Here is an 11563-nt window from a genome sequence, read left to right on the forward strand (position 1 = left end):
CAACAAGAAACAAGGAACCAGCAACCTAGCAATGTTTCTAATGACCCAACTCTAGCAACCTAGCAATGCCAGACAACATCCAATCGAGTCCCTAGAACATCCTCCTCTTCATTGCCTTGATTCCACGATCACACTTTGCCTTTACCTGCACCACAAACACATATTGAGATGCATGAGTATTTGATAAACACTCAGTGAGGCAATCCTCCCATCTATTGGGCTATACATACAAGCAACTGTAATTCCAATGTTCCAAACAATCAACAAACAAAGCATACAAACAAGGAAAACAAACATCGTCTCGCTGGAAAGGAGGTGTCGACCGACACCAGCTAAGTGTCGACCGACACTGGCTCTTGGTGTCGACCGAGACTACCCCAAATCGCCCAATACTCAAAACCCAAGCCATATTCGTCCGTAGGAACCTGTAGCAATCAATCCCAGCAAGAAAAAACACACAAACACAGCAACAAACAAGCAAGAACAAGGAATCACAGGCTTAGATAAGCCATGGTCATGCACTCACTTCTCTGCAGGAAGATTCTGACCAACAATGAACGAATCCACACTCCCAACAAGCTTCCCACACGTTCCTAGCCTTGAATCCTCACTCCCACAGCAAGATCTCACCCACAAAGCCTTGAAATCTCACAAACTCTCTCTAGAACCTCAAGAAAATTTTCTCTCTTTTTTTTTTCTCTAAAAACGACGAGAACAACACCCAAAACACGACCTAGGTCGTTTTTCTCACTTAATAGTCCAGTTATGTGGTTTTCCCTAAATCAAACCGACCAAAATCGATGAGTAAATCAATCTGATCGAACCAGATAACGTTGGTGTCGATCGACACCCATCCCAGAAAACCAATAATTGGTTCGCGGATGTTACACGGCGTTTTTTAGTCCAAATGGCATTACCTTGTAACAGTAAGTTCCACGGTCCGTGATGAATGCAGTCTTCTCGTGATCCTCCGAGTTCATAAGGATTTGGTTGTAACCAGAGACAACATCCATGAAAGACATCAGTTCATGCCCCGAGGTCGATTCGACTAGTCTGTGGATGTGCGGAAGGGGAAAACTGTCCTTAGGGCAAGCTTTATTCAGATCGGTGAAGTCAACGTAAACTCGTGACTTCCCATTTTACTTTTTTACAACCACGGTATTTGCGAGCCATTTTGGATATTTTACTTCGCGGATCTGACCAGTGCTGAGCAGACGATCCACTTCTTTATTGACGATCTCGGCTCACTTACGGTCGAGCTTCATTCTCTTCTATTTTACTGGCCTGAATGTCGGGTCTACATTCAACTCATGCGAGATGATTTCAGGACTAATCCTAGGCATTTCATCAACAGACCATGCAAAGGTGGAAATGTTTTCTTTGAGGAAGGAGATTAGACTGGTTTGGAGCTCGCTTCCCAATCTAGCTCCCATCTTAATTTCCTGGTCCAGAAACTTTACGTTAATGAAAATAGATTCGGTGACGTCGCCTTTGAGCTGCTTCCGAACTGGTTTTTTTGCGACCTCGAGCTGTGGTTGCTATTGGACCAACAACTTATGACTTGCGAGATAGCATCTTCTCACCACTCTTTGGCTTCCCAGAATTTCCCGAACTCCCAGTGGGGTTGGGAATTTGAGGCACTGATGGTATGTCGAGCGCACTGCCTTCATTTGGAACAGACAAGATGTCCCATTATCACATTATAGGCCGCAGGTTGGTCGAAGACCGTGAACTCCACCATTTTGACCACGTTTTGAGTGGAGACAGGCAGAGTTATTGTCCCCAATGACATTGATGTTTCGCTCGTAAACAAAACTAAAGGTGAAGGGGGAATCGCGATATGTTCTCTTCCGATGCCCATTCTAGTGAGTGTCTCCAAGAAAATTAGGTCCACGGAACTCCCGATATCTATTAAAATCCGGCATACTTTGTGGTTCGCGTCATCGAGTGATATGACCAGAGCGTCTTCGTGCAGAGGACTCAGGTCCTTGGTTTCTTTCTCCGAAAAGGTGACTTCGGGTAAGTCACTCGTAGTAATTTTAATTTGCTTGGGCTCTGGGTTTGTGAGTTTCCGTTGGTGATCCCTTATTGCTGTCATCGAATTACGAAATAGACGGCCACCCATGATGACATCTATCTTTTTCTTGGGGCCTGCATCACCGTCTGTTTGCTTTGGCTTCTTTGATGGTGGGGCGTTTTCATCGGCCTCGGGTGCTGTTTTTTGATCGAGCTTGCTGATAGTCACACTTGGCATTTCGTCGGATACAAACTTCTCCGCGAGAAGGTGCATTAATTTCTTGCAGTCCCGTGTTGAGTGCCCGTTAGTTTTGTGCTGCCCGTAGTATGCGTTCTCGTCCTGAATCCACTTTTTACTTGGGAGCACTCCGCTCTTAAAGTGTGGTGAGAATGGTGGTTTAGACGGTAAATTCCTAGGAGAGCCTTTCTGCGGAGACTTATCCACCGTGGAGGTGCCGAATCCGGACTTCGGAGTTGTTGGAAGTGTCTTCTTAGTATGTACCTCAAACCGAGGTTTGGATGTAGCTTTATGTTTTTGGGCAGCAGCCGCTTTCTCTTCCTCTACAACTATCCAGTTCGAAGCATGGTGCAAAGTGTCATGGATGGTAGTGAACTGGTTCACAGTCAACTCCTCGCGGAAACGAGACTCGTGCTAGAGGCCATTCTTCAGAGCGGCCAAGGCAGTTGAATCTGAGAGACCCGGAATCTAGACTTGAATTTCTTTCAACTTAGTTATATATGAGCGAAGTGATTCCCCAGCGGCTTGGTTTAGGTTCCAAAGTTGGGCATCTGTTATCGCTGTTACGATCAAGCTCGAGTATTGCTTGATAAAAGAGGTTGACAGTTCCGTGAAGTTGTTAATGGAGCCAGCTGCTAAGGATGTGAACCAAAGCAGCGCGGGTCCGCAAAATGTTTCTACAAACAGCTTACAGTAACCGACATCAGCTTTGTGAGGCTCGAGGTCCACGCAGCTGGCCGTGAGCATGAAAGTTTTGAGGTGCGTCTTCGGATCTCCTTTTCCCTTGTAGCTCAAAATTTTTATCTTTCATGCGTCTTTAACGCGGACTTTAGCTATCTGAGCTGAGAATGGAGTTCGCTTTGACTTCTCGATAACCCGAGAAATATCTGGTGCCAAAGTAGTTGCATTGTGCACCTTAGATCGCATATCTCGGATCTCATCCTGCATCTGATGGAACTCAGGGTTAGAAACGTAACTCGGAGTTTGGTTTTCTTGAAGGACACTTCCTCCCATAGTGGGAGGGACCCGAACTGGGACTTCTGAAGAACCAGCGACTTCGATTTGTACCGGAGTATGGTTGTCTCCGGCCGGCGTTGGTGCCACCTGAGAAGTAGTCTGAGGTGGGAAGGTATTCCCTGGAGTCGTCGATGTCGTTGCCTGCTGGGGAGTGAACGGCGGGATGATGCCAGCGAAGTCTAGAGCATGTTACCGCAGGTTTTGCTCAGAAGAAAGGAAGTCAACCCGATCGGCATACGCGCGGTGAGAAGCCGAGAGATCGGTAACCGAACTAGTGATTGTCTCTAATCGAGTAGAGACTTGCCCTTCCAAACTATCAAAGTGTTCGGACAAGGTAGCGGTGGCTGTTTGCTGGCGGTCTGACTTCTCCGCCAAATCCTGCAAAAGTTTTTGGATTGTTACCAAATTTACCTGATTGGACGATTCGTGAGCCATAGCAGTGTTGTACGTCGTAGATCTGAAAGAAGAGTCGGAACTATTGAGAGTATAGGTGATAACCCACCCTCCTTCTAGCGCCAAATGTGAGAACTGTGAATGGACTTGTGTTTTCTGAGCGGGTGCTATTGCGAAGTGAAAGTTGGTGTTATTGTCAATAGAAAAGTTTCGACCCCCTTTACAATCTTCCCCCACTCATACTTATACTGCTAAATTACAATTAATGCCGTATCAATTTATCCTGCAAATCTCGCACTCTATTCAATACAATTGATTAAGGAAATCTTTGACCGCTTCCCCGAGCTTCGAAGTGATTTGTTTTGCCATTATACTCCACTTCACTTCTCCTGGTCGGGCTTAATGGGCTGGTCTCGGTTGCAGCCTCGGCCCATATTATTTGTTGGTACCAACACTTACTGTGTAGGTAACTGTCATAAATCACCGACGACTATTTAGTGGGTTCTTGTAACTAATTGTTACATATAATTCAGAAGCATTCTGTAACAAATACCTACATAAAACTGTAACATTTCGTATCATTTTGTTACATTAATTTAATTAGTATTTATATTGTAGCAAGTTGCGACAATTAGCTAGGATGGAGAAATTTGCTACGACCAAATAGTTATTAACTAAATTTGTCACAAATCTGTAACAAAAATTTTTTAGCTACAAATTATACGTTATTTCGACAAATTTTTTCGTAACTATATGACCAGTTTTTTCTAGTGTTTAGATAGTTTTCTATAAAAAGCAGTGTTCAAAAAAGCGGTCTAGGTTGCCGTCTAGGCACCGTTTAGGCACTAGGCGCTCTGCAGACGCCTAAACGACCGCTTAGACCGCCTCAAATCACATAATATTATTTTAATATATATATATATGTATATATATTTTTTTTAACTGCATATATTTAAAATTTTTAATAGATATATATATATATATATATATAAATGTTCATATATTATTATTCTAAATTAAATAAATGTATTTGTTCTAAGTTTAGTTTATAATTTATTTCTTCTAACATATATTTTTACATAATTCTATATATAATATCATATATATAATGTTTTATATTGTAAACGTCTAAACCGCCTAAAAACGCTTAAACTCCGATTAGGTGTTCTAGGCGTTAGGCGCTGGGTCACCACCCAGATACCGCCTAACGCTTTCTTGAACATTGATAAAAAGTTTCACAAAAAAAAAGCTATTAAATACACAAAAACAAGCATTAACTAAGAAGACCAAAATAATAGGAAACGCTCAGCCCATATAACTCAAAATAAATTAGAAACTCTGATCTTTGAACCCATCGACATGAGCTTCAGCGTCAAATACTCGAATCGACATGAACATCCTCAAGCTTGCGATCGAATGCCACTGCTTTACATCGTCACTCTCTACACTTCTGCCTTCCACTATAGATCCGCGAATGATGGCTCTCACCGTCGTGTTGTCTTCGCTCTTACCCGCCTCATTGGTGACGTCTCATATAAGCAACAAATTATTAATGACAAACTATTATAAATAACATAATAAATTATTACAAATTTTCATAAAAAAAGTTCAGCCCGTAGTTTTCTGTGGATAATACCTAGTTATATGTATTTAAAGTAGTAAATATTTACGATATTGTTGAATTTCAAAAACAGCATACTTGAGAGATTCATGCTGATCTAAACGACTCCAACATGTATTGCTATCTCTTAATCATTTAATTCAAACAATCTATATAAAATAATTTGAAACATAACAATATTCATCCGATACCAAAATTTCGCTACTCTCGTACTAATTTCATGTTTAAAGTTTTCGAAATTCATTCTTTACTTTTATTTTTTATTTTTTAAGTTTTCCATTTTTTACCAAAATCGAAATTCATCCAATACCAAAGATGGTTCAACTCTGTGGTACTAATTTCATGTTTTTCGCAATTCATTCTTCTTTACTCTTTTTCACCCTTGTAAAATAATTTTATTTTTTTCTTAGCAATAAATTGGTTTTACTATAATTGGATCGGATCTCACGGATTCGGATCCCATTTTGGTACCTGTTTCAGTTTCACAGACGTGTTAAGAAAAAGAAAGAAAAAAAAAAAAAAACTTCCATTTTCCTCTCTCAACAAAAAAAATGTCTCGATTGCTCTCAAAAACCCTAATCCCAACCGGAAGATTCTTCCTCCTCCGTAATTTCAACAACCCGGCGGCGATTAAAACACCAACACCACCAAACTCCGTCTGTTTCAGCCGCCGCTTTTCATCGATACCACACCTCATCGAGGTCGACATCGATACCAAAACCAAAGCCGAAGCCGCGATTCTCAAGAAGCTCAACGAGTTCGTTAGAAGGATCATCGTTCATAATTCGACTCCGGATTGGCTCCCTTTCGCACCTGGCTCCTCCTTTTGGGTACCTCCTCATCAGATCACCGCCAAGAAGATTGCGAATTTGGTCGATAAGGTCACTAATCCGTTGACGGAGGAAGAGACTCTTTCTCTTTCGTCTCCTTTTGGTTGGCCTTCTTCCTCTTTCTTCATCCCTCCTCCAGGTATATCCCTCGCATCTTTGTAGCTTCAATTTCAATTTCGCTTGAAATTGAAATTGGTGTATGGAATTCGTAATTTAGGTTGTTAAATGGGATTTACATAGGGAAGAGCATTTGTTTTTGATGTACTGTGTCTCGTTTACTGATATATATGTTGGTGATATGTTTTGTTGATGTATATGAAAATATTTATAGATGATTCATCATCAACACAAGAGGTAGAAGCTACGACCATGGATTTGAAAATCCTGGGGAATGAGATGTTAGAAGTCAAGTTAGCACATTATCCAGATCCGATTTACTTTTTCAAACCAGAAGATGGGAAAGAGTGAGTTGATCGATACCTTTTTCCAGTGCTGAGGGCAGGTAACAAGATTGAGAGTATTAAGAAGACTTGCATCTTATTATGCCTTTTCTTTGGTTTTGGTTATGGTCTGCTTTTGCTCTGTATGGATGAATTTGAGAGTTGCATCTCATCTTGATCTTGTTTAGTATTCAGAGTTGTATCTCTTCTTATGCTCTTCTTTGGTTAAGTTGTGTGATGCTCTGTATGGATTTCTGATTATATTAAAGTACGGGGTTTGCATGTTTCTTACTTCTTGCTGCAAAGTGGAATTTAGTCATTTTTAGCTGTTCCACCCATGTATCAAATTAAAACTTGAGGCATATTATCATGAAGTACCTAGAAGCTGTAGCTCGCTAAAGAGATAGTATATTATATGAAATGAATGTAACAAGAGTGTTCATTATATAACCTGATAAGAAGATCTCCGAGTGCGCCGAGATCCCATCTTCGATAAAGCATAAGAGAATCATAAGGAGTTACATAAGTGTCGCTCTTCAAGAGCCTGAGTTCTAACACAGACAAGAATGGAGTTCCTTTTTCTTTATCAACAAGACACACATAAACGTGGTCTGACCGAAGAGTGTGGATGATCTCTTTAGTTACGATCATAGTTGCATTGTCTATCGTAACAGAATCCCATAGATTGACTCCAAGATACAGATCGAACTCGGGTGCTTTCCCTAGATCATCGTAGTTACCGTACATGAAACGAGTCCTGATCAAGTACTTGAAGCCTTTTCCACGCGGAGGCTGCACATCGTAACAGTTTCTTTTGCCTTCAGGAAAACTCCTAACGTTTTGGAACTGCTTTTCAAGAGAAGTCGACTGAAACTTAGAATCTATGCTATGAATTGTCCCGGACTCACAAATGCAGCATCTGAAACATACTTTATATCTGTTGTTTCATCGTTATAGCTTGAATCCTCAGGTACACCGCAATCTATACTGACAAAACCTGTAACACAAACACACACATAGAGAGTGAAAGCCTTAACACACACAGCTACATATTGATATACAATTGCAAGATCACTTTGTGTACCTGATTGGTCTTGAGAACGAACAACAAGAAGGAAAAAAACAGAGAAGAAGGTTGCGAATGAAATCAGAGGAAGAAGGTTGTAATACGCCATTAGTGACAAAAGCTCTTGATCATCCGTTTCTCATAGAACAATCAATACAAAGCAACCTTTGCAAAGCTAGCTTGTACTTCTTGCTCCAATATACTTTAATAGTAAAAGATTATACTATAGCCATGTTGGCTGATGGTGAAGCACTATCTTTTGAAATCAAGTAACTATAAAACAAATCTCAAGTCAAAAGGGCAAGTTGGGATATTCCAAGACCTCCCTTGTGGTTCGTACACAAGGACGACTTCTAGTGGTCTTTTGTCATCTTCAAGTGGGCTAATTGTTTAATAACCAAAGAATGAGTACTCATGATTAGTTGACAATGAAAGTGTCAAACTAATAAGTTTTGTAGATAATAACACAAAGAAACTGCAAATGAAAATAAACAAAGTTAAAATCAGTCTCTCAACATAAATCAGTCGAAAACAATAGCAGTTCTGTAACAAAGACTTGCAAGCATCAAAAAATACAGTTACAAATAGCAGTTCTTAAATTATCTACACGGCAAATACAAGTCACAACTTTGTTCTTCTTCTTCATCATTACACGCCACACCACATAGAACTTCCAAGTTTCTGGAAATAAGTTTTTAAAACAGATAAATTCAAATTAAACAATCATTTACCTTGCTCGAGGAAACATTCCCGAATTAAAACTTATCATCGCCGGTTCTGTAACACTACTAGCAGCGGAACCATCACCTGCTCTTGCTCTGCTTACACTCTCCTTCAGCTCAGCCACTACTTGACTCATAGTTGGCTGAGCTGAAGGAGAGTGTAAGCAGAGCAAGAGCAGGTGATGAATGAATCCTAGTGCTAGTTGAAGGTTTTTGCCTTTTGTCGTGGTTGGCGAGACAAAGGCGGAGGTAACAAGGGTGATTTCGCAGATGGTGATCCTGGAATAAAGTACAAAAACCAAAATTTCACTCATAAAATATCCAAAATTTTCATTTTTCAAAGCTAAAATATTCAATCGCCCAAGATATTCACGTTCACACACCAAACATACTTTACTCCACTAACCAAAAATTATATTCAATAATAAATAGATCAAGTATCAGATAAATGCATGTGTCTCTTCGTGTATTGACACATAAGATTTAAACTCTTGAGAGTAGGACACATCATCTCCTATATAATAAAACGAAAGTATACATGACATTTTTTATAAACTATATAATAAATATATTTATAATTTTTTAGTTATAAATTTGTGATATAGGTATATCATAATATACAGATTAGTCTGATTTTTGGTAAGTAAAGATAGTATGAATTTAGTTAATTATACTAACATATAAATTAATTATAGGTAACATTTAAAAGATAAAGAAATCTCTCAACCTAATTAAAACAAAAATATATGATTCTTCTTTCACATTTATTTTATTTTATATTTAAATTATTTTAATTTTTTTATCTAATATATTTAGTTAATAAAATTTATGATTTTTTCTGCATATGATGTAATTTAATTTCTTTTAAACAAACATATATTGCTCAACTGATGAATAAAAAAAATATACAAAATGCTCTACATCACCTAAGTAAACTAGGCAAAGATTCAAAGTCATATTAATAAATAAAAAAGACAAAAATGATTATGAATACGAATAAGCATAAATCTTGATTTATCAGGCATTGAAATTAAAAATTTTATACATTTTATTATGGTTCTTTATTTTAAATAATTTCAACTTTTAATAACTTTAAAAATTCAAATGTATAACTTTTTAAAATTTTTAAAGATTATTAATATTTCAACTATTAAAACATTTATCTTTTTATAAAATGTTTAAGATAAGAATAATATTTAAACTTTATAAGAAGTACAAATATTACAAGTATTTCAATTTCTAAAATAATAAAATTTATGCAAACATTTTAAATTTTAATAATATATACGAATTAAAATATCACATGATGGGTTATATGGCAGGACATGTTTGAGTTGATATTAATAGAAAATTAAAATGTCATTAATTCGGTGCTACACGGGTAAAATATCATTTCATTATTTTGTGAACTTTTAAAAAACTTTAAAGATTATTAATATTTTAATTATTAAAACATTTAATTTTTCTAACTGTTTAAGAAATTAATAATATTTAAACTTTATAAGAAGTTCAAATATTATAAGTAGTTCAATTTCTAAAAAAAAGAAACTTTATGAAAACAGTTTAAATTTTAAAAATATATTTAGATTTTTATGAAGTTTTTTTCTGTGGTGTACAACGAATTAAAATATCACACGACAGGTTATATAGCTAGACATGTTTGAGTAGATATTAATAGAAACTTAAAATATTATTAATTCGGTGCTACATGGATAAAATATCATCTCATTATTTTGTTAACAATATGAATATTAGATTAATAGACGTATCTAATTAAATCGATTAATTAATACTGTAACAAAATAATTAATATGCGGTATAGTGTAGGTTAAGTTATATAATTAACAATCAAAATTCAATATATAATTTTAAAAACTAAACAAATCAAATAAAATTAACAAACAGAAATTAATATTTTTATTAAAAGAAATGAAACAATCATATATATAACATTTTAAATAAAAATTACAAAATAAATCAAATAAATGTAGAGCACGGGTCCAATTCTAGTCTATACTATTAAAGCAATAGTACTCTTTAGACTCAAAATGGACCATGACTTTGTTTTGATAGGTTTTTCATTAAAAATGATTAGAGAATCACTTAATTTGATTTAATTAATCTATAGTTTCGATTTAGACAAATGCCAATTATGCCCTCGGTCGAACAATAAAAATTTTATGGGTCGGGACGCGGATCCTAAATTATCCGAGAATAGAAGGAAAAAAAACCGCGGATCTGTTTGTACTTCAGATTAATCATTTTCGGATCCTGTATATTATTTGATTCAAGAATAGTTATTTTCGTTACCAAACAGAGTTATTCCTTAGAGACAAATTCTCGGATTTCAAGTCATTTAAGGTATTTAAATTAAATCCATATATTTCAAATACCAAAAATTCGGATACTTGCATAATTACCGAGATTGATCATAACAAATAATCTTTTAAAAGGAAAATTTGTGATTGAGTTAAAATCTTTGAAAACGAATATTCAACTTACCAAATCTTACTAAATTGCTCGATTTGCGATATTAAAATTATTCTAATCTTTTATAGGGATAAGTTTTTAAAGGAATATTCATTAAACAGTTGTAACGAATCAAGGAAGTAATTATATTTTGCGTATATTACAAATATCAAATCTTAACTTCTTAGTGAAAAATCTAAATCTAAATAATTTGACTATAAATATATTCAGAACTTCCTATTGAAATATTATACTAAAAGAAGACATTTTTAATTCGTTACACAAAATGATGGCTCTCCCCCTTTCATACACTCCCTTGAAAGATCTTAAACCATACAAAAATGCTTGGCGTATTCAAGTTAAAATTCTCATCAGTTGGAGAATGAATACAGCTAAAGTTGGTGAATCAATCGAACTGATTCTGGCTGACGAAACTGTATGTATTTTAAATAGTATAGATTTAATATTCTTTTACTAATACATTAATATCGGTAATGCATTCTAATAGTGTTTTCTTTTAGGGTGAAAAAATAGGAGTTTTTGTCAGAAAGAATAATATCAAGAAGTTTGAAGCTGAATTGGTTCCTGGAACTTGGAAAGTTATATCAACTTTTGGTTTGAATCTCTGTACATGCTACTTGCGTCCTTCTCTTATAAAGTATAAGATCAGTACCAGATATGGTACCACAATTTTTCCTTCTGATAATGTATCTGACGTGGCATATAATATATATTGAAAGTATATTTGATT

General features: G+C 36.3%; 1 protein-coding gene and 1 long non-coding RNA gene across 3 annotated transcripts; one reads left to right on the top strand and one right to left on the bottom strand.

Annotated features, from left to right (window-relative positions):
* On the top strand, nt 5753-6842 carry LOC104767132. Its single transcript, XM_010491167.2, has 2 exons — nt 5753-6254; nt 6447-6842. Exons 1-2 carry the CDS (start codon nt 5837-5839, stop codon nt 6581-6583), a joined length of 555 nt encoding a protein of 184 aa, XP_010489469.1. The 5' UTR covers nt 5753-5836; the 3' UTR covers nt 6584-6842.
* Nucleotides 6766-8729, bottom strand: LOC104767131. 2 transcript variants are annotated; one of them, XR_764184.2, is made up of 4 exons: nt 8353-8729; nt 7640-8096; nt 7007-7552; nt 6766-6853 (listed from the first exon to the last, which is right to left on the bottom strand). It is a non-coding gene; the product is annotated as an uncharacterized LOC104767131 (long non-coding RNA). The 2 variants fall into 2 exon arrangements; XR_002036697.1 differs by having other exon boundaries at nt 7007-8096.

The sequence above is a fragment of the Camelina sativa genome, chromosome 19 (genome assembly GCF_000633955.1).
Source record: "Camelina sativa cultivar DH55 chromosome 19, Cs, whole genome shotgun sequence".
Classification (NCBI taxonomy): Eukaryota; Viridiplantae; Streptophyta; class Magnoliopsida; order Brassicales; family Brassicaceae; genus Camelina; species Camelina sativa.